The sequence below is a fragment of the Chelonoidis abingdonii genome, chromosome 1, assembly GCF_003597395.2.
Source record: "Chelonoidis abingdonii isolate Lonesome George chromosome 1, CheloAbing_2.0, whole genome shotgun sequence".
Classification (NCBI taxonomy): Eukaryota; Metazoa; Chordata; order Testudines; family Testudinidae; genus Chelonoidis; species Chelonoidis abingdonii.
Window position 1 is genome coordinate 341,446,345 of NC_133769.1, and position 27,545 is coordinate 341,473,889.

At 43.0% G+C, this 27,545-nt stretch overlaps 1 protein-coding gene across 8 annotated transcripts in view; it reads right to left on the bottom strand.

Annotated features, from left to right (window-relative positions):
- Positions 1–27,545, bottom strand: part of YAP1 (Yes1 associated transcriptional regulator) — a 167,394-nt gene that overhangs the window by 70,246 nt on the left and 69,603 nt on the right. For 4 of the 8 annotated variants that reach the window (XM_032762871.2, XM_032762872.2, XM_032762873.2 and 1 more), the window contains exons 3-4: positions 19,284–19,399; positions 9,912–10,025 (exon numbers count right to left, since the gene is read on the bottom strand). In XM_032762871.2, coding sequence (XP_032618762.1) covers positions 9,912–10,025; positions 19,284–19,399 — 230 coding nt within the window. The remainder of the gene's footprint in view (positions 1–9,911; positions 10,026–19,283; positions 19,400–27,545) is intronic. The other 4 variants (XM_032762878.2, XM_032762876.2, XM_032762875.2 and 1 more) reach the window with 1 other exon arrangement.

The following is a 27,545-nucleotide window of genomic DNA, read 5'->3' on the forward strand; positions in this document are numbered from 1 at the left end:
TGTGTGCGCGCGCCGCTCACGATTCGTCGAGTTTCCCTAGCAACACGTCGGATGGGTCGTCAGTGGCGCCCCTGGGAGTGGCGCGCTATGGTGCCGGAATATACCCCTGCGACCACCGCCCTTCAGTCCTTCGCCGGCTCTTCGCGAGTGGGGAAGGAGCGGGGTGTGGGAAGGATATGAGCAACACCATCTCGAAACAACAGTATAATGGTGAGTACCATCTTTCTTCTCGAGTCATTGCTCCATAGCCATTCCAGTTAGGGTGAGTCCCAAGCCTATGCGGCGGGTGGTCGAGTGAGAATCTGCAAATGCAAAAGCGCGAGCAGAGCTGCAGCTCCCTTGATGTTACCAGGCCTATGGATGCAAGTATTGACCAAGGACAGGAGCCGCGCGAGAGTTCTCGTGTGTGGAGGGACACGAGTTCAGAGGCGAGACGGAGGCTGGAGCCCTCGTGAAGGACATAGTGATGTGGAGATTTGGAGTACCAGAGATCGATACCACAGTGCCGGTGCACGTTCAACCTAAAGATCGTCTAGAGGAAACAGGTGGGGCTTTCTCCGTCTGCTTACCCGCAGAGAGTTGGCGTGTAGGAAATGGTTTGTCTTTCAACTAACGCGAGCTGTACAGCAGTCCGAAGTGCAATGGTTTTCCCATCGCGGTGAGTGGGAAATCGAAAAAGGCAGACTACCCTTAGGAGAGAAAGCCGTTTGAGACGTAACTGCACTTCGTCTTTGGGAAAAATAGTGCAATGGTGGACCGTAGAAGCCCTGAGCTCGAGACTGCTGTCTGGCTGATGTAATGGCGACGAGGAAAGCTTCTTCAAACAGGTAGCCAACGAGCGATGCTAAACGCGTGAATATGGGGAAGACAACGTCTGTAAAACCGTGTGAGGTCCCGGTGGGATGGCGGTGTACCTAGGCTGTAGCGCTCCAAGCCCTGAGGAACCTCGAAACCAATAGGAGTGAGAACAACAAGACTCTCACCGCAGCCGGAGAGAGGTAAAGTGGCGCAAGTATACCTAGACAATACACGCCGGCCCTGCTGCTGTAGGCAGCTAGGTGAGCCAAATAGAGGGAACGAGACCTCTACGCAGGAGCTAAAGATTAAGCGTTTCTTGTCGAAGAAAGCTTCCGCGCAGGCAGGTCGTTGCCACAGGTGGAAGGCTGTCCTGCTACGCTGCTACCCAGCAGCACACGTGACGGTGAAGAACTGGCAGGTCGTGGGGTCGAGATTGCGTGGTCCTGAGGTATGCCTGTGGGTGAGTGGCGGGTAATTGGGTGTATGGACAGGATGACAACGGGTTCAGTGCTGTCTAGACACACTGAGGGACCATGAGATGACGCATCCTGCCCTGCGAAGTTGCGGACCCAATGAGACGGGGAGCGTGTTGGCCCTTCTACTGGCCTCCAGCGTCCGAGACGTCGCGGGAAGAAATCTGTGAGGAGCAGATCTGCTCCTCACAGATTTCTTCCCGCGACGTCTCGGACGTGCTCGAGGCCAGTAGAAGGGCCAACACGCTCCCCGCTCATTGGGTCCTGCCAAACTTCGCAGGCAGGATGTCGCTTCCTATGTCACTTCCGTGTGTCTAGACAGCACTGATACCACGTTGCTCGACCTGTCCCATCGCCACCCATTACGCCTGCACTCCACCTACGGACCTCATACTCAGGACCTACGCAGACTCGCACCGCCCGACTGCGTCTCTTCCCTCCTGTGTGCTGCTGCGTGACTAGCAGGTAGCAGGCCTTCACCTGTCACTACCTGCCTCCGAAGCGTTTTTCTACAGATGTAACGTTAATCTTTATCTGCTGAGGGTCTCGTTCCCTCTATTTGGCTCACGTCTGCGTACGCAGCTAGGGCTAGCGCGTGTCATTGTGAGGGTATATTGCGTGCAGCACTTTACCTCCTCTAAGGCTGCGTGTGATAGTTCTGTGGTTCTCACTCCTTATGTTGTCGAGGTTCCTCAAGGCTGAGCGCTTACAGCCTTAGTACACCCCCAGCTCCCAACCGGACTCCACACGTGTTTTAACCAGACTTTGTCTTCCCCCTTCGAGCGCGGTTTAGCATCCGCGTCGTTGCCTACCTGTTTGAAGAGCTTTCCTCGTCGCCCATTACATCAGCCAGACGGTCTCCGAGCTCCGGGCTCTTACGGGGCTTCCACCATGCACTATTTTCCAAAGACGAAGTTGCGTCGTCTCCACGGCTTTTCTTCCCTGGTGTAGTCGCCTTTTTCCTGTTTCCACTCAACCATGGGACAACCGTTGCACTCTTCGGACGTTGTACCGCTGTCCAGTTATGTGGACAGACAAAGCGCATTCCTACACGCCACTTCGGTCCACTGCGAAGGTGCAGACGAGGAAAGCCCTACTGTTTTCTCTAGGATCGATCTCAATTTGGTTGAAACGCTCACCGGCACTTGTTATCGATTTGGCTCCCATCACCCATCACTATGCTTCTACGAAGGGCTCAGCCTATCGCTCTGCCCTGACTCGTGTCCTCCCACGAGATCTCTGGCGGCCTGTTCTTGGTCATATATTACATTATGACACGCTTTGCTCGTGTAACATCAGGAGCTGCAGCTCTGGCTCGGCGCTTTTGCATTTGCAGCTTATCGTCACTCCGACCCCCGCCGCATAGCTTGGCTGGTCACCTAACTGGATGGTTTGAGGCAATTCTCGAAGAAGAAACGATGGTTAGTCACTTTGTAACTGTGTTCTTCGAGATGTGTTGCTCATATCCATTCCACACCCGTCCCTTGTTCCCCACTGCGAAGTAGCCGGCAGGACTGAAGGGCGGCTGGGTCGCAGGGTATTATTCGGCACCATACGCGCGCCACTCCAGGGGCGCCATGACGACCCAGCCGAGTGTTGCTAGGAAAAATCTTCGACGAACATCGTGCAGCGGCGCGCGCACACATCCCCCGAGGCACCGTAAACAGGAGTCGTTGTGGATTTCCTGTCAGCAACGGCCGGAGGCCGGCAGGCACGGACTAAGAACCGGTGAGCCGGGCATGGGCTCAGGCACCGGTTGCAGGGAAGGGGCTACTCCCTGAACCCCGCTAAGTATCTTTAAACTAACTATTAAGAAAAAACGTATAAGGATTATAAGTGTATTACACAAGAACTACGAGTAGGTAGGGAAGCAGAGGTCAGCTAAGCTACGCTCCACTGTTCCAACGACCAACACGGGTGGTAAGAAGGAACCGAAGGGCGGCTGGGTCGGCAGGGGTATATATCCGGCACCATAGCGGCGCCACTCCAGGGGGCGCCCTGCCGACCCATCGAGTGTTGCTAGGGTAAAAATCTTCCGACGAACGTGCACGCGGCGCGCGCACACCTAACTAGAATGGCTATGACCAATCACTCGAAGAAGAACTGATATTTCCTTTTATCAGTTTTGAATGTGCTCCCCTCGATGTTACTAAAAGATGCAGGGAGGGAGGGAGGGAGGGAGGAATAGAAACCTCAATTTAATTTCTGTATTCATTATTTTGTAAGCTTTTATCTCCTCTTATTAATTAATTTCCTTACTAAGGTAAACTATTCCACTTTCTTCAATCCCTCTTCCATGTTCCTAACGCTTCTGAAACACCCCCTCTCCCAATCTTCCTCGGCAGGGGGTGACCAGAACTGAACACAGTAATCCAAGTGAGGGAATACCACTGAGATATTCAACGGCATAGTGCTTTTCTGTACTATTCTCCATCCCATTCTTTATAGCGTACTCTATTCCTGCCAGCAGTGGCACTGCGTGTGCTGCACAGTGAGAGGCACGGCTATTCGTCAGCATACTCACTCTGCACCAAGATGACAAAGGCCTGCAGGAGTGGGGCACACACTACTACCATGCCAAGCTCACAAGCAGCAAAAGATCATTAGAGGCAACTGACCCAACCAGCACCTGAGCGCATCAGGTTGTTTTCTGACCTGACCTAAAACATGTAGTCAGGTCCCATCGAGTTGGGGTCAGACTGTAGGGTTTTATTCTGGATGCCAACACACAGACTCCCACATGAAACTGTCAAGTGGAAACTAACTGGAGTGAGGCAACGAGGGCGGAGACTGGTATCATGACCTCTGACACATAAGAGATCCAGGATACCTTAGACAGACCAAAAAGCTAATGGACGATTTCTTATAGTTTTCTCATTTTTTCCAAGTTCAACACCTTTCTTCGACCTGAACAGATTAGTATCCTCAAAAAGCAATGCATCTTTGCCTGCACTTTAGAAGACAGTCCTGACATCTGCAGCTAAAAACATCTCCAAACTCCCACCATTGCTAAAGACCAAGTTCCAAAGTAAAAAATATTATATGAGGCTCTTAAAGAATAATATCATCACACCAACTTATCTTCTCTGATGGTAGACAAAACCTCAAATATTTTCCCTCCCAGGCATCTATTTGACTCATGCAGAAAATTTAACCAATAAGACACAATTATAGTGGCTCATAAGAGCCTAACAGTTGGCTGCCCTTAAAGCTAAAGAAATCCAGAAATATGCTGTCTTCACAAATTGATCTAAGTTCTTAGATTCCCAGCTCACATGAGCACAAAAAAAGATCTCTGAAAGGCCTAAATCCTTCTGAGGCCACAAATATTGTGAAGGAGAGCAGGGAAGGATGCTTAAAAAGTAGTTTAAAGCCCTCCCTGGGTATCTGGTAAAAAAGGGTATTTCCTGGAAACTTGTAGCACTGCAGCTGGATGAGTCCATAGCTCCTTCGTTGGCTTTATAAGCCCGAAATGTATTAGAAAAGCAGTTCCTCTTCACTCCCTCAACTCTAACACACTTATGTGATTTGCTTTCTACCTAGATGAGATGGTTATTAGGAAAACAAACTATTCTAACCTCCCAGATCCTATATTTTTCTCATTTCTCCCAGAGGAGAACCATCCATAGGTAATGGTGAAGACTGAGAAACTTGTTCTTAACAGTCATCCCCCCTTAGTAATGCAGAATCTGGGGACCTTTTATGGTGAGAGAAAAAGCTCCTCCAGTGGTCTAGAACACTTGGAAAAAGCAATTTATACCTGTAGTCAGCCTGATCCTGTATCCCTTTTGCTGAAATAGCCTCTGGAAAAAGAACATGAAACAAGAGGAGCTGGAGTCCAAACTGCCAAAATCCAAGGCAAAGCCTATAACTGCCTAGCAGCAGACAGACAGGTAGGATGGTCAGACCAAGGAGTATCATTATCAGAAGATCTATACCTTCAGATACAGTCATACTTTTCTCAAACTCCTCCCATTTTCCTCAAAATAGAGGTCTTGGAACTTAAATTCAAGGTATCAACTATTCTGTCAGAAAGACATTTCTGCAGGAGACACTAACGGAAGATTCATGACTGAAGACTGACCCTACAAGTCCCACTGTGCATGTGCAGAGGCCCCACAGAAGCGTATGTGCAGTGAATCTTTTCCAAGTGCCTTACTAATGCAAAGGGTCCTACTGTTCCAGGTCTGAGAAAGGCCTAATTCCTTTGGTCATGCATAATCTGAAATGACTGCCTGTGGTGGGGCATGACGAGAATCTTCCCTCCTTAGCAGTGGACACCAGCTTTGAGGACTAAGATCCGAGTCCAGACAATAGCATTTTGTCACAGTGATGGATTCGAAGACCTCAAATCCAACAGTTAAAAGACCTTATACCAGAGTCTCAGATACTCCAGTGTCACAGCCAAGGTTCTTCTCTTGCATTTGGAGCCTTTAGATTTCAGAACTGACCCACTCAGGCCTGGGGTATTGTTTCAAGGTAATTTCTCTTCAATCCATTTGCCTTTGCAGGCTGCTTTCAAACTGTGCTTCCTTCCAGGCTGGCATGAGGCCTGAACACAGTGCAAGTCTCAAAGCCACAGGATGAATACCCCTTGCCCAAACACTTTGGACAGTAGGACTTTTTGTTTGAGATGGGTTTTCAAGCCTATCCTCCACTCCTGCTCAGCTGTGCCAGAAACAAAGTTGCAAGGCAACTTGGACAAGATCCCTATGAACTCTTGAATAAAAGCAGTAACTGAAAACCCCACCAACAAAACCACACCTTACTTAACTACACCTCTACCCAGATATAACGCGGTACTCGGGAGCCAAAAAAATTTCACCACCTTATAGGTGAGATCGCATTATATCAGATTTGGTGTGGTATGGTGTATCGGCAAGAGCTGATACACCGTGACGGACTGGACCGGCTTCCCTAGCGGTGATTTAAAGGGCCCAGTGCCCCAGCTGCTGCGGGGAGCCCTGGGCCCTTTAAATCACCACCAGAGCTCTGGCAGCGGCTGGAACCTCTGGCCCTTTAAATCACCACCCGAGCCTGAGTCCCGCTCTGGCAGGGATTTAAAGGGCCCGGTGCTCCAGCCCTTGTGGCCAGAGCCCTGGGCCCTTTAAATCCCCACCCAAGCCTGGCTGCCAGAGCCCCAGCGGTGATTTAAAGGGCCCAGTGCTCCAACTGCTGTGGGGAACCCTAGTCCCTTTAAATCACTGCCAGAGCTCTGGCAGAGGGACTTGGGTGGAGATTTAAAGGGTCTGAGGTTCCCTACAGCGGCCAGAGCCCCAGGCCTTTTAAATCACCGCTGGAGCTCTGGCAGCAGAGCTCGGGCGGTGATTTAAAGGGTCTGGGGCTCTCCGCTGCTTTACCGCGTTATATCTGAGTTCGTGTTATATCGGGTCACGTTCTAATCGGGATAGAGGTGTATTAATAAAACTTCAAACTGATGAGGACAAAGCAAAACAGGGAAATGGGGATCAACTTCCTAAGCACAGTAGCTGGTAGAAGAGAGGAATTCAGCAACACCTAGTGTCTTTCATGCCATCTTTCCCACAACACCGAAACTGAGAGGCAAGCCTGCACATACTACCTTATGTGTTCTGCAGCTCATGCAGTGAGGGATCTGCAGAGGTAACATCAAGAAAGTGAACTAAATGCCTCTTTACTGTTGTTACTTAAAAGAAAAAAAAATCAAATCAAATCAGTGATGTCAATAGAAAATTGCCATTACAGTGAAATTTCCCCTTATGTTTAGGGATCTGAAGATGAATTTATCTAGAATAGCTTGTTTCAAGTGCCAACAATGAATGGAAATCAACAACAACGAATGGAAACCAAGCCCTTAGTGGAAAGAATCAGGCTACAAAAGGGCATGGCAGTCCTCAGAAATAAACACGATTTTCAACTCCTACTAATCACTGAAAGGTAAGCTTTTGACTCAATCAAATTTGATCAATCAAATCAGCACACATTTACTGAAGATCTGCAAACGACAAAGTAAAATAACACATCAGGCACAGTAAGTTACCTCTGTCAACAAAACTATGAGCTGAAGAGGAGCTCTGTGTAAGCTCAAAAGCTTGTCTCTCTCACCAGTTGAAGTCGTCCAATAATAGATATTACCTCACCTACCTTGACACTCTAACAAAACTATAGTAAGTACACTGCTGGAGTAGGTCATAACAGAAAAGGGAACAAGAATAAGATTTTATACTTTCTTGGCACAGATGATAACAACGTAAACCACAATAGAATGTGAAGTTGTACACATTTCAAGGAAAACTCCTTCAAGCTCAACAGCAGCTAGCAGCTTGTCTCTATTTGCCGTCACTCTAGATCAGAGGAGCTCAACATGGGTTTTTGGTGTGTCCCCCGCCCACCCCCTTCAGTTACACTTGAGCTCTTTGACTGAAAAGGTCTGGAACAGATTAAAAGTCCAGCCACAAAATAAAAAGCCTTGGCACGTACTCAATCCTGTCTGGGATACACACACACACAGTGGGCCCAAAAAGGGAAACTATGCAGTAAGAAACCCTTATGCAATCTTTTGGATATTTCTGTCCTTTTTCAGTTTAACTGCCACAGCCTTAACATTTTATGGAACTTCAGTATGCTCAAGACAAGTAGATCCATCCTTCTACTGAGACAGTACTATTTACGGGAGTTGAAATTAGTTCTTAGAAATTAAATACATCTTACCTAAAAACATTTTCTATTTTTTAATTCTAGCTGGCTGACCCAAGCTCTTATAATTCAAAACTATAAGGGAATACATGGAAGAAAAGCAAAATACATTTCCTGAGCGATTACTTAAGTAATCATAATTGGCATCCTTCTTTTCATAGCAAAAGGTAATACTATTTTTCTAAATTACTTTACTTCCCGTTTCAACCACAGATTACTATTCATGTATTAAGTAGATTCTGATGTTCGAATGACTAATACACTGCTTTTGCAACACACAAAATAGGACAACAACTCAGAAGGCTAGTATTAAGGGCAATACAGACAGATCTGCCAAAGGTGACAGCCTCCCATATATGCCCCACCTTTGACTCAGGTTGCACAGTGGTTCAACCGGTTTACAAGCTAGTCAGCAGCTTATAAACAAATTGTGATAATTCTGTGGCTTTCATAAGGACAGATATTTAAATATTTACGACTATAAAGTTGAAAATAAAAGCTGAAATTTCTAGCAGCCATTTTAAAATAAAAGTGAACTGCTGAGTTTGAGTTTTCCACAATACTGTTTATATGGCATTCATGGAGTTAATGACTCTCCCAAAAGGGGCCCACAGTTGTTGTTAGGTCAACCCCTGTAAAGCTTCAAAGGTTTTGTATCCCCTCAGCCTGACCTACTCAGTGATCTGCACACTGTTTTCATTTAGATGCACTGAGTCCAAGACTAAAGCTTGAAAACCACAATGATCTGCTCTTTTTTATACAGGTTTTTCCATAGCTCTGAAAAAATACCTCACAAATCCACCCAAAGGAAGTGAAAATAGTGAATTATCTGGCTAACAAATCAAGGAAAAGCTAATGTACCTATTAAAACTGGCAGACTATTTGTAAAGTATCATGACATTGTACCGGAAACAAAAACAAAACAAAGTACCCGAAATACCTTAATGCTAAAACATGACCTGAGGAAATTATTGTTATTCTGTACGGCTCAATGACCGTTTATATGATGCAGCTAAACAATATCTGAGACTTCCACAATCCACTGTACTTTAGCTATATCCCATTATTGCAATGGTTTTCAACTGAGGTACATGAGCTCTCATCAGGGGGTACATGAGAAAAATCCTGTAAAGGCAGACGACACATAATATTATCCCTTACAGACTTCTTCTCCCCCACCCCCTGTCCCCCCACCATTTTCACAGGTATTTTATGACCCTATCTCAGATGGAGATATGTGGCAGACTATATTATTTGGAAAGTGGTACACAACCTAAAAAGGTTGAAAAGTTTGTAACATTCTCTTATTGTTTGCCTGAAAATTAACATTACCAAAAAAGTGAAAGATTAGTTCCTCTAATTTAAAAAGATTTTAATAATTCTATTTTTACTAAAATAGTAACCGATGAGTATTTTCCATGCCTCAAATAAGGTTTTGATACAAGCAACACTATCACATATTTCTCTCAATACTGTTTAAAAACGGACAGCTTTCTCATGATCATCACTGTAGCAAGCTGGAATTATAAGCTGGTGTGTGATTCAAATGGATTTTGATAGCATGATTATTATTAATACGTTCGTTAGGACATCATAAAGGAAAGTAAATATTTCTTTTGGAAGCATCATTTTAGCTGGTAAAAGATTTGCAACTGTGGGAGAACAGAGAGCCTGGATCAAATGCTTTATTCTGACAAAGTAATTCCTGGATGCCACAAAAGTTGGTAGCCCTATGAAGCAACTAGTGAAGACTTGATCACTGGCATCAAAGATTTAGATGACAGAGAGAATATGAATTTATATTTATTTTTTAAAGGATGTAATTAGGGTGTATGCGAGTCAAATCAAAGTATTTTATCTTACTGCTAAAAATATTCCAAAATGTGCCTGCAAAATGAAAATGTCTAAAGTGAACTGAAACTAAAGTGAATAAAAAAAAAATTCTTAAGTGAGATGAACTTTTACCAAAGCGTGGGTCAAGCCTTGGGTCTAGCCAAGATGTGGTCTTGTTCTTATGGTTTATGTAGTAAATTTCTCCATCCTGGGTCATGGCTTGTTCCCATCCATCAGGGAGTGGGCCTGCAATATAGAAGGAAGGAATTCATAGTAGGCTCTTGTTTGCTCCAGCTCAAAAATAGATCTAAATTAAAAAAAAAATCCCAACATTTTACATGTAAAACAGTACATGAAACAAATAGTTTCAAGCGCATGTCTAACAGTCCTGGGAGGAGGGCAGAAAAGGGGTTATGAGGAAATCATACAAATGAGATTATAAAGCATTTATGCCATTTTATTAAAAATCTGGAGTTTGTCTTTTAATATGTTTTGGCACTTATTCCTTTGCTAGGGTCCATTTGGGGTAAAGGAACTTTAAAATACAAAACCAGCAATAAGTCAAGCCTGCCAGAATGAAACCAGTACGAGCACCTGAAATTGTATCAGGGTAGGAAGTAATTCTCCCCCTCTAATGGTGAAAGTTTGTCTGGTAAGTAAGGCTCAGCAGCAGCACGAAACGGACGTGATTCTTCTGAAGTTTTATTTTGCTGCTCCTCCAACATAAGGCAGCAGAGCAAAATTTACCGGAATCATCCCCCACCGCTGCGAAAGTGCTATAGGCCGCAGCAGATGCAAGGCATGATACTGAAGGGAAGGAGGGAGAGAAAAAGTGATGAGAAAGTGGAGGAGGAGCAAATAAATAAGAAACACAAATGCACAGGGTCTGAAGGAGACAGGAAGGGTCATGCTACATCCCATTCCCAGCAGGTAGGCCTGTGCATGTTATCTCAAAATCTCCCCTGTAGCAGACTCAAATGGCTATGCCTGGATGAGGAAACATGATGGTCTTCTCTGACCCTTCGGCTACCAAATGACATGCAAGATATGGGTTGGAGAGTTGCCACTGGAACACTGCTCCTGAACGCTACGCATTCTCATCTATAGTTTATCATGCTGTCCCTGTCCTCCCTACCAATCATCCACCTGTATTTTCTTTAGTTAGACTGTAAGCTCTTTGAGGTGGGATTGTGTCGTCTTCTGCCTTTGTTGGGACATAAATTTATTTAACTTACGGTGGAACTTTTGGTGTAAGTGATTTAGATACTTGAAAGAACACCATCCTTATTTCTTTGGATTTAAACAATAAGAAGGGGTACCTAAACAAGGTTCTTGGTGCCTCTGCCACAAATTTCAAGAAGAAAGATAAAATTACACAGAACTTCCTCCAACAGCCGTCAGGCTCTTCTCCCCCTCTTCTTCAATCTAACGTGAAACAAAATGCCAATAAGAACAATCTACAAAAGTTGGCTGGTAAGCGTTTGGCTAAGTTTATAGAAGTCCTATATAGTACAGACCTGACTGGTATGTACACACGATCACTCTAAACCAGGGATCCTCAACGCGGTGCCTGTGGGTGTCATGGCGCCCGCCAGGGCATCTAAGGACGCCCACATACTGGCCGGCGGACAAGCATCTGCCGAAATGCTGCTGAATTTCGGTGATGATACCTCTTGATGATGCTGGTTGCCGCCAACAAACAGCGTCATCCAGAATTTCGGCAGCATTTCAGCGGATGCTTGTCTGCCACCATGGTCCTTCGTGGCTCATCGTCTGGGGGAAAACAGATTTTTCCTTAATTTTACGAGAACTTTGAGGATTTTTAAAGAATAAATTAATATGTATTTGCACTCATAGGCCTCAATCAGGATCAGGCCTGCATTGGGCTAGTTGCTGTTCAAATACATAAGAATAGTCCCTGACCAAAACAGCTTCCATTTGAACTGTGTTTCTGCTTAAAATTTCCCCATTCTGGTGCCAACTGGCTGCTCTGCATCTCCTTCTCTGTAGAATCCTGCATGGATATCTGCAGATACGCAGATTTTCAAGATTTAGATATAAAATTTGGAGCTGCATCCATCTGCAATCCACAAACACAAAGAGGATATCTGCCGGTTAGCAGGGCTCTGCTTCTCTGGACAAGAATGTGGACTGCTCCACTACTGGAGCTATGGCTCCAAGATTGCCTCCTTTCAGAAGAAACCTGCCCCAAACACAGTCTGACCTCAGCAACAAGCTGTACACACAAAATGAGTAAATCAAGTAACTATATAATTAATAGAAAGCTACTCAGTCTTCCTCATGAGTTACTGGTGGTGGTGTGCCACTTCCAAAAACTATTTACAGATGTGAAAATACCCATGTCAACCATTAATGAGATTTGTGCCCCAGATTTCTGAAGCCCAAGGAATTAACCTGTCTGCTAGAATCAGGTCACATAAGAAGTCTGTAGCAGTACAGAGAACTGGAAACAGGTATCAAGTCCCAGACTAACATCATCACCACTAGACCAACCTTGCTCTCTCCACATCTAAGACCATAAGAATGGCAATCCTGGGTCAGACCAAAAGGTCCATCTAGCCCAGTATCTTGTCTTCTGACAGTGGCCAATGCCAGGTGCCCCAAAGGGAATGAACAGAATAGGTAATCATCAAGTGATCCATACCCTGTGTCCCATTCCCATCTTCTGGCAAACAGGCTACAGACACCATCCCTGCCCATCCTGGATAATACCCACTGATGGATCCATCCTCCATGAATTTATCTAGTTCTTTTTTGAACTCTGTTATAGTCTTGGCCTTCACAACATCCTCTGGTAAAGAGTTTCACAAGTTGACTGTGCGTTGTGTGAAGAAATACTTCCTTTCGTTGGTTTTAAACCTGCTGCCTATTAATTTCATTCAGTGACCCCTAGTTCTTGTGTTGTGAGAAGTAGTCAATTACACTTCCTTATTTACTTTCTCCACACCAGTCACCTCTTAATCCATGCGTCCCCATGAAACCAGATTCCAGAAAAGGACAATCTCACCCATCCCCTAGTCCCAGAGCTAGGAGATGGCAGCTAGACAGGCAAAACAATTCAAATTTAAACGACTATGATGAAGATCAGATAAGTCCACATCCTAGTGGATGTAACACAAATGTTCTACTGCACTTAAGTGTTTGGGAGCAGGTAGTTCCTAAGAGTAAGATATCTTGGAAGCAAAACTCCAACAGTTGGAGTGTGAAAATCAGTTGGAGTGTTGGAGTGTGAAAATCAGCCTGTTAGTCCCAGACCAAGGGAGTCAAGAGCATTCTAGAATTTCATTTCTAGATTAACAGGATATCTGTGAACAGGGTTTGAAAAAAAATGTGCTTGCTCACTTGGTTGTAGAGTAGGAAACCTTCCTTGGGAAGTGCCATCAGCTTCTGCAGAAAACAAAACCGCTGCTAGCACTGTCTGCTACAGTGCTTTCTTCTTGAGTCTGTAAAAGAGCTCCCATGTCTCTGCTGTTGCTCATAGCTTTGCCACACTGCAGAGCGAAAACTAACCAGAGTCCTATCTGCTTTCATTGCTGTTTAGTTTTCTGAACAACCGTGAAACTAAATTGAAGCATGTCACTTTCATTGAGCAGCTGACTGAGCAATAGTAAAGAGAATATTGAGCTACTCACCAGCTGGAAAACTCAAAGAGTGGAGAAGAGGTAGAACAGCAGACACACACATACACACACACACGGGGCTGACAGAAGAGCTGAAGGTGTCAAGCATATTTCCTATATAATTATAGAAGTCCCATTGACTTCAATGGGAGCAGAGTGCTTCTGAAATTCTCCTCCATAAGTGTACTACAGAGAGTACATATTATTTCTTTTCATATTTAGATAGATTATAAGCAATTTCAGTGATTGCTTTATCCAATATAAAATGTTTGATCACAAACACCTTCCCAATGCAAATAATATCCTACCACAATGGAAATAAGCCTTCCTGTTCTATTCATCTTTGTTAACTTTGACACTATCTGGACAAAATTTTCAAAAAACTAGATTCCAATTCCAAATACAAGTTATCCTTTACAGAGAGTACTGAGAAAATGTGTCTTTATAACTAAATATATCATGCCATAACTGGGCATGAATACATGGTATTTCAAAGTTATTATTATTATTTTTTTTTTAATTCTGTCCCTGCCCTGAACAACAGACTATAAATTAAGGAAACACAGAACATGTAGTTGCCAGACAAAAGAAGGGGCGGGAAAAAAAGAAGAGGACAGAAAGTATATCAAACAAGTTTCATTAATGCATACTGAGCAAATCTTGCACCTAATTTTTAGAGAGAGATGGAGATAGGGCAGAAAAGGAACAAGACATTTCTACATAAAGCAAGTAGAAGTATATACATAAATACTTACATCTGGCAACTTGATAACAATTAAGTAATTAAGACCAAAACAGTCCATAAATCAACAAACTGTCAAACTAAAGCAACAGCTAAATTCTAGTAGTAAAAATCAGCTAATCCAGATAGTGGTGTTATAAAATACCTTAAAGGTTTATTTTTAAATAAAAATTTCAGAGCAATTCACAAGGGTGACAGTGGAATAGTTTCTCTTTATAACTATCTATAACCATCAGCCAGCCAACTATGTGATCCTATCAACCAAGAACTTTTAGGTGCTTTGTAATATCAAATGATCCAACTCCACCAAGACGTCCAACCCTACATGGGAAGCAGAGTCTAAAAAGATGCACATGGAATAACTTTGTACATCCTTCACCTTTATTGTTACATGAGAAAAAGCAGAACACATTGTAGGTTGCAGGTACCGTTCTTCCTTTACCCCAACTACTTTTCAAATCTCAATTTTCTATCATGAGACTCTCACCAGAGTCGTAAACCTGCCAGGGCTAAATTTCATGAAAAAAGTTCCCCAAAAGAGAAGCACACTTCTAAATAAATGTGCAGCGTATGATGATCTCTTACACACTTTCTTCTTAAGTTTCCTGATAAGCACATATAATAGCCAGTGTTTACAAAAGCAGTGTACACAATATCATGAACTGTAGAGAGAAAAGGTAAATTTGAAACTAAAAATGAGCAGGAATCCTCAAGATAAGGTAGTTGACATTTACACCCTCCACAGGACTCTGGTTCATTTTCTGCTATATTATCCACAAGGAGATATAAACTGTGTATTTGCTTCTGTCTTCCTCTCTCACATGGCCATTTTCTTGCTAAATTCTAATCTAATTTCTACCAAATACCACTAAAGAAAATTAATTCCTTGGGGGAGAGTGGGAATAGAAGGCAAAAAAGGAAGAGAGACAACACACTGATGGAATTGATGGACAGCATTAAAACAGAAATCTATCGCCAAGTTACATTTGTAATGTCTCTATATGCTGGCTGAAGAGGGCAAATCGAGCAGCCCAATGGGTAAAATTAATGATTCAAAGGATACAATTATGTTACTTGTACACTTCCTTTGTGCAAAATCTTCCACACCAGTTCTATCAATTGTGATAGCATAGGAAACAGACATGGATATTTTTATTTTGAAATTTATATCTGTATCTCACTAAGGTACCTGAGCACCTTATATCATTTTAGTAAGAGACTAGCCAAAGCTATGCAGCTTTTCCTGTAAAACAGTGGTTCTCAACCAGGAGTCCAGAGCCCCCTGGAGGGTCATGGGCAGGATTCAGGGGCCATCAAGCAGGGCGAGCGTTAGACTTGCTGGGGCCCAGGGTAGAAAGCCAAAGCCCCACTGCCTGGGGCTGAAGCCCAGGGCCCTGATCCCCAACACCTGGGGCTGGGGCTGAAGCCTGAGCAATGTAGCTTTGCAGGGGTCCCTGTGGTATGGGGCCCCAGGTAATTGCTCAGCTGGTTATCCCTTAATGCCAGCCCTGGCTTTTATATGCAGAAAATCAGTTACAGCACAGGTGGGCCGTGGAGTTTTTATAGCGTGTTGGAGGGGTGGGTTTCAGTGGTACAGTAGAGAAGTCCCAAAACAAATATGAAGACCAATCTCTACTAGTAAATAGTCCACATACAAAAATAAGTTGTTTCTTCCCACTGTTGATGAGATGAGGAAATTTCAATTACTTCATTTAGTCCAAATTGACACAGGAAGATTAAATAGATTATTTTGTCTATAATACTGCAACATCCTTTCCCACCGGTATGGTTCAAGAAATTTAGGCAGGTTATGTGGAGCAAGCTCAAACCAGGAAGAGTACAGCCATCTGCCTAAATATTTTTTAAAGGATACTGAGATCTCTGGAACAAGAAGCATTAGATCACATTTCACTGCCAGTAACAATATTCATGTCAGCAAATCCCAACTTTTGGCATCAAGGCATTAATAAACTTTACTTTCCACCCTTACAAACTAACTCCTGAGGATAACTATTCAAATTAGGAAACTTAAGAAAACTTTAAAGATCATTACTACTAGTAATAGTAAATATTTATATTATGGCAGCAACCAAAAAGCTTGAGGTCCCATTGTCCTGTGTGCTGTCCTAACATAGAAAAACAATCCTTGCCCCTCCCAAAGGAAGATACTTAACTGTTGCCCATTTCATCCTTTCACTTCCCGCACTCTTTAGTCAGACATTTAAGAAAGCATTAATTATCAAACTCAGCAACAAAATAATAGAACCATGTATACGTAGCAAAATATGAAAGCCTTAGTGAAAAAAAATCAATTTTAAAACATTACGTACACTAAATCAAACTGGGCTGTCAGCAGCAGCATCAATTTACAATGAATGCAGTCCGAGAATTCAATTCTCTCACAACGTACTTTTGTTAAACACAAGCAAATTTTGGAACTATCAACTCTCCAACTGAATTAAAAGGGTTAAATAAAAAAATGTCAGCTGAAGTGTTTACTTGGCATCCCATTTTCTAAGCTCAATAGTTAGACCAGACAAAAATATGACAAAGAACTCTGTGTTAATTTTTACATAGTTTCTTTACAGAGATGATCAAAATCAGATTTTTGAGGACAGAAATTACTAGACTGATCTACAATGCAGAAAGCCTTATTTTAAAAAAAACAGACTAAGTTATTCATGGACTTGCATTAAACAATGTTATTCCTCCAGAAGTATTAAACACCACAACTCACATATCTATTTTAGTTTCCCTCTATGGTATCCATAGCAAGATTGACTTACTAAGGCCCCTGGCTGACTTCCTTTGGACACTAATCTGCATTTTGCTCATTTGGTTTTGAATTTTATTAATTCTTCTTGAAAGTGTCTGAGTGTGTTTACGGACTGCCTACATTACAGAGACTTGACAGATTGCCCCCTGGCCCTTCAATAAATATCGAGTTAAACAATTTTTGCTCATGCTCATCATGGTGGGGGTAGGAGTGGGGGGTAAGAAAGAGAAAGAATAAATTTTAAAATTTATTCTAAGTTTGCACTGTGTGCCATTTCACTAAATATCAACATTTTCTTCCTCTCAATCTCTGCAATAAGATGAGATGAAAGTCTTTAAAAACACCTTAGAATACTGAACAGCACAGTTCAGCAGTGAAATTTAGTTCTCTGGTATAAGCAGAGAGATAAATAACTCAGGGTTGCAACGGTGGGAATGCCTCATTTCTCCCATTCCCTATTCCTCTGAAGTCTCCGGGTAAAGAATCCTGCAGGGGAATCGTGTCTGTAGCTTTCCCATCATACATTCTATACATTAATGGAAAAGTCATGGCTGAGTTAGATTATCTTTTCAGATAAGAGAAATCCTAGGATTTTTAACTGCACTGAGCCATGACCTCCTTAAATCCATCCAAGATCTCTTCACTTGTTTCAGGGATGGGGGAACTCCAACTGAACTCAGAGTGCTATCCCATCCCTAGCTGGCAGTAAGTCAGGACAATGGCTTGACTTGCCTCACCTTCAAAAGTGACAGCCACAAACTGCTCAATCTCATCTCATGTCTGTTAATCTTTTGCTGCTGTCTGTAGTGTGTAAGCAGCAGTATAACACAGATACAAACTTGTCTCAACAGAGAACCAGATGCAGGCTTGTCTAAACAGGGGAATCTCGAGCAGAAGAGAGAATATTTTACCTCTGGCACTAGTGTGACTGCTGCTGGAATAGTGTATGCAGTTCTGGTACCCGTAATTCAAGAAGGATGTTGATAAATTGGAGAAGGTTCAGAGAACAGCCACAAGAATGATTAAAGGATTAGAAAACATATCTTACTGCGATAGACTCAAGGAGCTCAACCTATCTAGCATAACAAAAAGAAAGTTAAGAAGTGATGATTATAGTCTGTAAGTATCTACACAGGGACCACATATTCAATAATGGACTCTTCAGTCTAGAGGAGAAAAAGTAAAACACGATCCGATGGCTGGAAGTTGAAGCTAGACAAATTCAGACTGGAAATAAAGCACATATTTTTAACAGTGAGTATAAATAACCACTGGAACAATTTACCAAGGGTTGTGGTTAATTCTCCATCACTGACAATTTTTAAATCAAGATTAGATGTTTTTCTAAGAGATATACTCTAGGAATTATTTTGGGGAAGTTCAATGGACTGTGTTATTTAGGAAGTCAGATTAGATCACAGTGGTCTCTTCTGATCTTGGAATATACGAATCTATATGCAGAGGACCAAAGAGGCACAAGAATGATCTTGAGGACGTGGTGGTAGAGAGGCAGACAAAAGAAAAATTAGACTCGGACAGGAAGGAGCAGACGAAACATGAGGAAAACCACAACAGCTGTCACAAATTAGCAATGGGACCAAGATGATTTGCTTGCTTGCTAGAGTAGCAGGGCCAGGGAGCACTTGGAAAATAGTGAATTTTAGCCCAGGGGAGTGAGCACCTTGCATTGCTCTCTAGTGATGCCCACAAGATAGCTGAAAAAGCTGTGTTGACAGGCTCCAGGAGAAGCCAAATCTGGTTCTCCATCAGCTAAAGGAATGGTCACCATGATATGGGACTTTAGGAACTGAGATGGAAGGAGGAAAACATTGTATTTCCTCTGCCTAAAGGACTTCCCTTTTTTGGGGGGGGGGCGGGGGGGCGGGATGGGGATATCTTCAAAAACAGCAGGTCGGGAGAACAAAATTTAAAAAGGCAGGAGGATATGTGCAAGCAAACCTCCAAAGAGAAAAAGAAAATATATTGTTTATTTAATATTTGGGAGGAAGATTTAGTTTACCACCTCATCTCTTAAAACATTAGAATCCTTCATTTTAGAAAGCACAAGAAAAATTAAATTACACTTGTGCTGATATCACAAATTCATTCTCTCTTCAGCTCACATTATCCAGTTGCTTAAGGCATCAAGATTTATGCATTTACATTTTAAAAAGGAAAGAAAAATAATGTTTCTAAATTAGTGGAAAGATACTAGTAGGGGCAGGGACACTGAGAGGAATTGTACTGTGTTTTTGCAGAAGTTGAAATTTTATCAAAAAAAGAGTTATTAATGCACTTGTAATGCCTTTTTTGAAAATATAAATATTTATATATTTTTTGCTTACCTGATGCTGAATTCATTATGTTCTGTTGCACTGGAGGACTGGTGGGGGCTGTAACGTTCATCTGTGAAAGTATCGCCTTCCTAGGGTCCTGCCATGTTGTTGTTTGATCAATGTGACTGAGACAAAACAAACAAGAGTTAGATAGAGTCTCATGTTTTCACAACAATGTGCTACAGTAGACAAAGTCTAAAACAGAAATTAGAAAAAACACACAGCAAAAGCATAATTCAAAACTATTAGCAGAAAACCGTCTTCAGTCAGTTTTTCCTTAGTTTTCTATAGGCCAGATTCTGAAAGCCTGACTCTAGTAAGTAGCACTTTCTCCAGAAACATTCTCATTGATCCCACTGGGAACAATGGTGGTGAAAAGAACTATAAGAACTAAGGGTATGAATTTAGTGTTTTGAAGTGTCTGTTCATAATCTCTTTTACTTTCTATTTTCTCATGTTTAGATGCGACTTCAAAATCTTTCAAAACAAAAACAATTGTGTCTATAATCTCACGCAGAGTCAAGTAATTTAGTATAGTGTTAATTCCCCCAAGCATTGACTATTAATCAGCTAATCAGTAAATCATTAGAGACTGATCAGACAGTACAGAGTTAAGTAATATGAGGACTTCCCAATTTTTTTCCTTATGTGGAGCATATTTTGAAGAAGTGATTGTCTTGAGGATCACTTTCCCTCCCACTGACAACTGAAGAGCCTCACTGTGGCAACCAGAGCAACTATACACTTGGAAAAGTAAAATTAAAAAAAAAAAAAAAGTTTTAGCTTTTTGTCAGTTTATTGGGGTAAACAGTAAGGGAATGAACTGACTATATGATGAGATGGCTTTCTGCAGACCACCAGTAAGTGCTCTGTAGGCAACCAGAGTTCCACAAACCACTTTAGTAAGTGGAAACTACTGATCTTAAGGTAACTTGTTCAAAAGCTGGGGATGGCATTCGTAGCCATCGTTCACACAAATATTGAAGCCATTTACCACCAGCAACTTCATTGTCATGTTAATAACTGTTTACAATATGAAAGAGAAGGCTATTTATGAAATAACCACATTTCTTTCCATGTAACATCTATTAGGATTGCTCTGAAAGTGCACATAAAAATATCACTCAGATATGCACCAATCTTTTCTACAGCAAGTATTGTTACTACACAGTGTTCAACCAATCACCTAAATTTGATGTCAGGAATGGTTTTCCACACTAAGCATCATGACAGGGACCCTGTTGGTATTTTGGCTCTCTTTGGGACATATGGGCATGTCCAAATAGGGAAGTACTAAATTTAATACTGAAATCTAAACTGGTCAGGGATATCAAGATTTAAAGCAGACATTCCATCCATACATCATCCTGTCATGTCTAAATTCCAATGCACTTGATATGCAAGATCATGCACTGATATGAACGTATGCAATGTGTATGTCGTATATAAAAGGTACAAATTAATGACAGAGTGTCAGTCTCCACTGTGAATTTTTCATTTATGCATCAGTGTTGCTGCTGTGTTTGCACACTAAGCCACATACTAAAAATCCTCATTTAAAATTCCCTTACAGGCACCCCTGTATTTTTGGTCTAGCCTCCATTTCTGTTCCAGATCCAGGTTTCTACCATCCACAGATTATTAGTTATATACTTCAGCAAAGCACGGAAAGTATTATTTTTACTTATTATTTTCACTATTGCCAAGTTACACTTGTAAGTCTTTATATGCTGGCCAATGTGGCAATGAGAAATTCTGATTTTCAGACAAAGATGATGAGTTGTCATAGATCGAGAACTGGTTTCCAACCTCTGATTTTGTTTGGGGGTGAGGGGGGAGAAATATGGGAAATAGAACCCTTTCCCTTGACGTTGAGGTGGCCTGTGCTCTATAGTCCCTCAATGAAGAAGAGACTCTACCTCCTGATGCAGGACCGCCTAATGAGAGTGGTCCCTAAAAAGGGGGTTTTGTGATGGGGAGGAGAGACAAACTTCACTGCGTAGCTGGAGGGGAATAATCCTCAGCATCTACTTGTCCAACCGTACTACCCTCCAGTTGTGAGTGAAGTGGCCACCAAAGGTTTGGCGGGGCATTGTGTCAAACAGATAGCTAAGGGTTAATGTTTCTTTCACCTGTAAAGGGTTAACAAAGGGAACCAAACACCTGACCAGAGGACCAATCGGGAAACGGGATTTTTAAAAGCTCAGGGAGGGAATCTTTGGGTGTGTGTCTTTTGTCTGTCTCTCGGCTATGAGAGGGATCTTTCTATCTTCAAGCTTCTAATCTTCAGTTTCCAAGTTGTGAGTACAAAGGTAGAAAAACAATAGGCTTTTATTGTTTTTTTTTATTTACATGTGTGTAGTTGCTGGGATGTTTAAATTGTATTTCTTTTTGAATAAGGCTGTTTATTCATATTTTTCTTTTAAGCAATTGACCCTGTATATTGTTATCTTGATACAGACACCATTTTTATGTCTTTTCTTTCTTTTTATATAAAGCTTTTCTTTTTAAAACCTGTTGGATTTTCTTTTCTAAGTGAGGCTCTAGGGGATAGAAATCCCTGTGCCAGGATTACGGTCTCTCTCAGGGAAAGACTGGGAGGGGGAAAAAGAAGGAGGGGGGAAGGTAAATTGCCCTCTCTGTTTTGTAATTCAAGGAGTTTAAGTACAGTAATCTTCCAGGATAACCCACGGAGGGGAAGCCTGGGGAGGAAGTAAAGAGAAGACAAGGGGAGGGGGGTTATTTCCCTTTGTGGTAAGACTCAGGGCATCTGAGTCTTGGGGTCCCCCAGGGAAGGTTTTGGGGAGACCAGAGTGAGCCAAACACTGGAAATTTTTGGCTGGTGGCAGCACTATCAGATCCAAGCTGGTAATTAAGCTTGGAGGTTTCATGCAGGCACCCACATTTTGGACTCTAAGGTTCAGAATTAGGAATTATCATCTACTTGTCCAACCGTACTACCCTCCAGTTGTGAGCTAAGTGAGTGAGGTGGCCACCAAAGGTTTGGCGGGGCAGTGAAGGATGGCATTAATAGAGGAATGTAGCTCTTGAGCATCCCATCAAAAGAAATACCCGAATGGTGGGTTGGGTTGAGTGGCAGCTGTTGAAGTGGAAGTAGTCACAAATCTGGGGTTTTGTACCCTCTTGCATTTACATGGCAGTTCATAAGAGCACAGGTGACAAAAGTGTTGACGGGGAGGTGTAAGTTTATAAACCTGCTTATGGTGCTCTCTCTCTGAAGCCAGGGTGTAAATATCCAGGGAGATTAGGGTTACCCTAGAGTCCTTATGTGGGTGTATTGTCTCATCTGTTTCTTCAATGAAGAGATTAGACTCATCAATGAGTAAGTCCTTGCTGGTATCCTGGACTTCCCTAGGTAACCCCAAAGAGCGAAGCCAGGTCTCTTGCCTCATGACTACAGCCATGGCAATCACTCTGGATGCATTGTCAGCTGCACCCACCACCATTTGGAGCAAAAACTTAGCCACCAATTTGCTTTCATGAATGAAGGCTTAGAATTGAAACCCATCCTCCAGTGGAAGTTTGCCCTTGAATTCCAGATTTATGGAATAATTTGTGAATTCATATTTTGCTAACTGGGCTTCATAATTACCAATTCTAAACTGAAGGCTGGTCAGTGAAGATGCCTTGATTTTCTGGGGAGGAAGGTATTTAACACCCTTTTCTGACAGAGTTGCCTTGGTCTGACACCACCTGGATCTGTTTGTGACTGCCTGCAATACAAGGAATTGGGCACTGGGTGGGTAAATAAGAACTCTGCCCTTTCAGCTGGAATAAAATAATGCTTTTAGCCCCTTGCAGGGCACAGGAGGCTGGGGCACACAATACTGCCCTGGCAGATTCCATTAATGGCCTCATTTACTGGGCGGGCCACCATGCTAGGGCCAGAGGTTTTTGAAGTGTCTGGGAGTCTATGTTACATGTCACAGACCTCTTCAAGAGGGATCCTGAGGTCCACTGCCACCCTCTGCAAGAGCTCCTGGTATTGCCTGTAGTTATCAGGCAGACAGGGATGACAAAGCGACTCCCTCATCTGGTGCCGAGGATGACATACCTCTTGAACTGTCCAGCAGAGCGAACTCAACTTACTCCTCCGTATACTCTGATGGGCTGGGCAGTACTGATCAGGGGAAGAGGGGTGGTGTGATTCTCATCCAGATCCAGGGCATCTAGTGTATGGATCTATGAGCTCCAGTAGGGCCAGTATGAAGAGTTGACTGGTTGTGGAGGGCCCCAAGATTTTGGGTACCAATAGTCCCTGGGTAGGCCTTTCTGGGAAGAAGGCAACTCCAAGACTTTGAGGAAGTTGTATCCAGACTGGATTCTCTCAAAGGGGTGAAGATTCCTCCAGAACATCAGACTCATCTTATGAAACGGTAGGTTCAAATTCTACCAACAGTACCAGTTGAAGCATGCTCTGGTCTGTGGATGGGGTAAGAGAGAGGCCATCTCTCTTTGAGGTGTTTTTTTCTGATGTCAGAATGTTCAGGAGGAGAAATGGACCTGAGAGAACAGGAGATTATAGGTAGGCTAAGACAAAAATATGCTCTGGTGAGGTCTTGGAGTTTGAGGAGTCCAGGACGTTGGATCAATGGGTACAGCATATCTAAGGAGACAGCTCTTTGCAGATCCTTTCTGTAGTATGTGGGTGCCATCAAATGGAAGTCCAACATAGAACTTCCAACCAGAGACTGCGTGTGCCCATCTGTCAGCCTGTGAGTTAGAGCCAGAGCCAGAACTAGTAGATCCTTCTTCCTTTGCAACTTCTCTTCTCTATGAGAAGATTTATGTGAACCTGAGTCTTTAGGAGGGCATGCAAGGACTCGTGCAACTTGGACTGAGGCAGACAGGGATCCTTTTTCTTAGAGGCAGATCTAATGAGAATCTATCCTTATGCTTATCCTCATGTCCCCTACTCTTGTGAGATGGTTTCTTAGGTTTAATGTTTTTGGCCTCTGCTCCAGGGCTTATGCACAGAGGGGGGCTGCTTGCTGTCTGAGGCTGACGTACAGGGGAATCTCTGGCATCCCTGGATTCAACTGGGGTATCATTGACTTCTCCATGAAATGTTTCTGCAGATGGAGCTCTCATCCCTTGTGGGTTTGAGGGGGAATAAGGGACAACTTGGCAGTGATACGAGCCTCCCAAAGGCAGTAAAGGCAGCGCTGGTCTTTGTCACTGGTGGAGAAGGAGCAGGGACAGGAGATACAGTTCCTGAACCTCTCAGCTCTAGCCATGGCCTTTCTCTGTGGGCAAAAGTCCCTGAGGTGGGGAGAACTACACTAACTATAAACATTAAAAGACTAAACACACCAAAACTATGCACAACACAAGTATTTACAGATTAGAAGTTAGATGAGAATAGTTTTGGACACAGAAGATTGACGCTCAGGCCATACCACGGTAAGAAGGAATTAGAGACACATTGGTCTTCACTTCCCCTTATACCCTCGATTCAGAGCACGAGAACAACCGTACGTATGCAAATCAATAGACACTATTTCCTAGAAATCTCTGATCTCAGGTGTATGATGCACATGTGTACTCATGTGTGGAATACACACAGGGACCAGTACTCTAAGAATTTGCAATTACTCTGTCATTACAACTATGTACGATAAGCACTCCTAGCCTTAATACTTAAAAACAGGATATATTCTCTCTCCCTGGGAACTTGCACCAACATTGTGTACACAAACTATGGCCAAATTTTGCATAACCTAGTCAATCATTTCTTCTTTTTAGTTCCTTTTTATTGTATTACCATGGTGCCTAGATGTCCTAGTCATGGACCAGGACACCATTTTGGTAAGTGCTGTTCAAAACAACTCAAAAAAGACAATCCTTGCCTTAGAGAGTTTACACCTTTATGGGATTATGGAGAGATTTACCACGGATGCTACAAAGTCAATTTACTGAGACTAAAGAGAATAGATCAGAATGCACTAAGTAGTTCAAGTAAAAAGTTTTAAGAAGTCAATTTTAAGTTTTGTCTTTAGGATAGAAAGCATACTTTTAAATAATTGTGCACAAACAAATACCAAATACCAGCTAATCACAACCTCAAAAGAGTGTTAGGCTTCGGAGTGTCTATTCAGAAGCATTTAAGTTCTTAATTGTTAAATGGACTGCTTTGTTAATATTAAACGTATAATATTGTGACGTGACCTTGGGTACTTCCTTTTAGTTGAAGAAATGTATTCTTTTCTATGTATATTTAATTGTTGTATAGGCACCTAAACCTTTAGTAAATCTAAATATACAAATGAAGATTGTTCCACATGCCAAACCAAGATATTGATATTCCCAAAGAGCATAAATGTTTTCTTCACCCTAAATTTAGCTCTTAGAACAATACAGATAACATTCCATAGCTACACATCCTGATTAAATTGAAAACATAATTTTTCCAGTAGCTGTACCAAAGATATTGAATAAAACATTCAACAGGAAACCAAAGGAAAAAAAGGAACACTCAATTCTAGGCCAAAACTCACTGACCTATTGAACTTTAAAATAGTTATAAAAATAGTGGTGAATGTCATTTGCAGTGAAAAATATTAATTCATATTACCATATATACTGATTCGTAAGCTGAATTTTTTTTAGTAAAAAAAGGAAGCACCAGAGAAGGAGGTCGGCTTACAAATGGGTATAGAGAGGGAGAGGTGGGACACAACCCATCCCCACAACAGAGGGAGCAAGGAGAGGCAGCAGAGCCAGAAGGGACAAGGTGGGGCCAGAGTCTCTCCGCTTCTGGCCATGCTGCTCTCCCCCCCAGCCTCCGAAGCAGCTGCAGCTCTTGGGCTGGCAGGCTGCAGCCATGCTGCTTGGTCTCGCCCCCCAGAGCAGAGTGTGGCCACGCCACCCGGGCGCCGGAGCACGCTGCAGCCATGCCGCCCAGCCCAGCCTGCTGGAACATGCTGCCTGCATAGCCCCATCTGGCCCGCCGGAGCACGCTGCGGCCATGCTGCCCAGTCTGGTGGAGCAGCTTCAGCCGGGCCAGAGACATCCTCCCCAGATAAGGTGGGAAGTGATGGGATGGGGAGTGTGTGGGGGTCCCGGGTAGGGGGGGTGTCATGTAGGGAAAGGACACAGGAGGTACTCCCCTGACCCCCAGCTTCTCCCCCCCCACACAAATTTCCCCACCTGTCAGGGTAAGCACTTTGTTTACTTAGGTTTACCTCTGTGCCTGTGGACATTCAAGGTAAACAAACCATCTCGGTCTACCAGTGGTTTATCCTCATGGCCCGGGAGCCAAAAAGTTTGCTGAATCCTGAATTATAGGGCCAGCCTATGAATGGGTCATAAAATTTTTCCTCTCTTATCCATCTTGGGGGGGAGGGGGGTCATCTGATAAACTAACCAGCTTATGATCGAGTATATACAATATATGTAACGTATATTTATGGAAGGGCCAGATTTGATGGTCTATTAAAAAGCAGCTACAGGGGTCAGCAACCCTTCAGAAATGGTGTGCTGAGTCTTCATTTATTCACTCTAATTTAAGGTTTCATGTGCCAGTAATACATGTTAATGTTTTTAGAAGGTCTCTTTCTGTAAGTCTATAATATATAACTCAACTATTGTTGTACGTAAAGTAAATAAGGTTTCAAAAAAGTCTAAGAAGCTTCATTTAAAATTAAATTAAAATGCAGAGCCCCCTGAACCAGCAGCCAGGACCCAGGCAGTGAGAGCGTGCCACTGAAAAATCAGCTCGCGTACCACCTTCAGCACACGTGCCATAGGTTGCCTACCCCCTGAAATAGCGATTCAAACCTGCAAAATGACTTGCTCAAAACAAAAACAAAAGATATCAGTAGCCTTCTCAAAACAAAAGTGCACATGAAAGAGAGAAAGAGGGATGGCTTTACAGGAGTGTTAGTTTAGAAAGTGTAATGAACTCTGTTGTGCCAAACAGTTATTTCCCAAAAATTGCTAAAATATACTGTTAAAAGTATGACCACTGATGTTCACCCATAATCTTAGGTAACTACTTCACTTTTCCACTCCATGCACCTGATGGAAGTGGGTTTTAGCTCACGAAAGCTTATGCCCAAATAAATTTGTTAGGGCATGGCTACACTTGCAAGTTGCAGCGCTGGTGAGAGGGTTACAGCGCTGCAACTTAGCAGGTGTCTACACTTAAAAGCTCAGCCAGCGCTGCAACTCCCTGTTTGCAGTGCTGGCTGTACACCTGGGTCTGCTTCCGGTGTAGCGATTCCAGCGCTGCTGTTGCAGCGCTGGTCA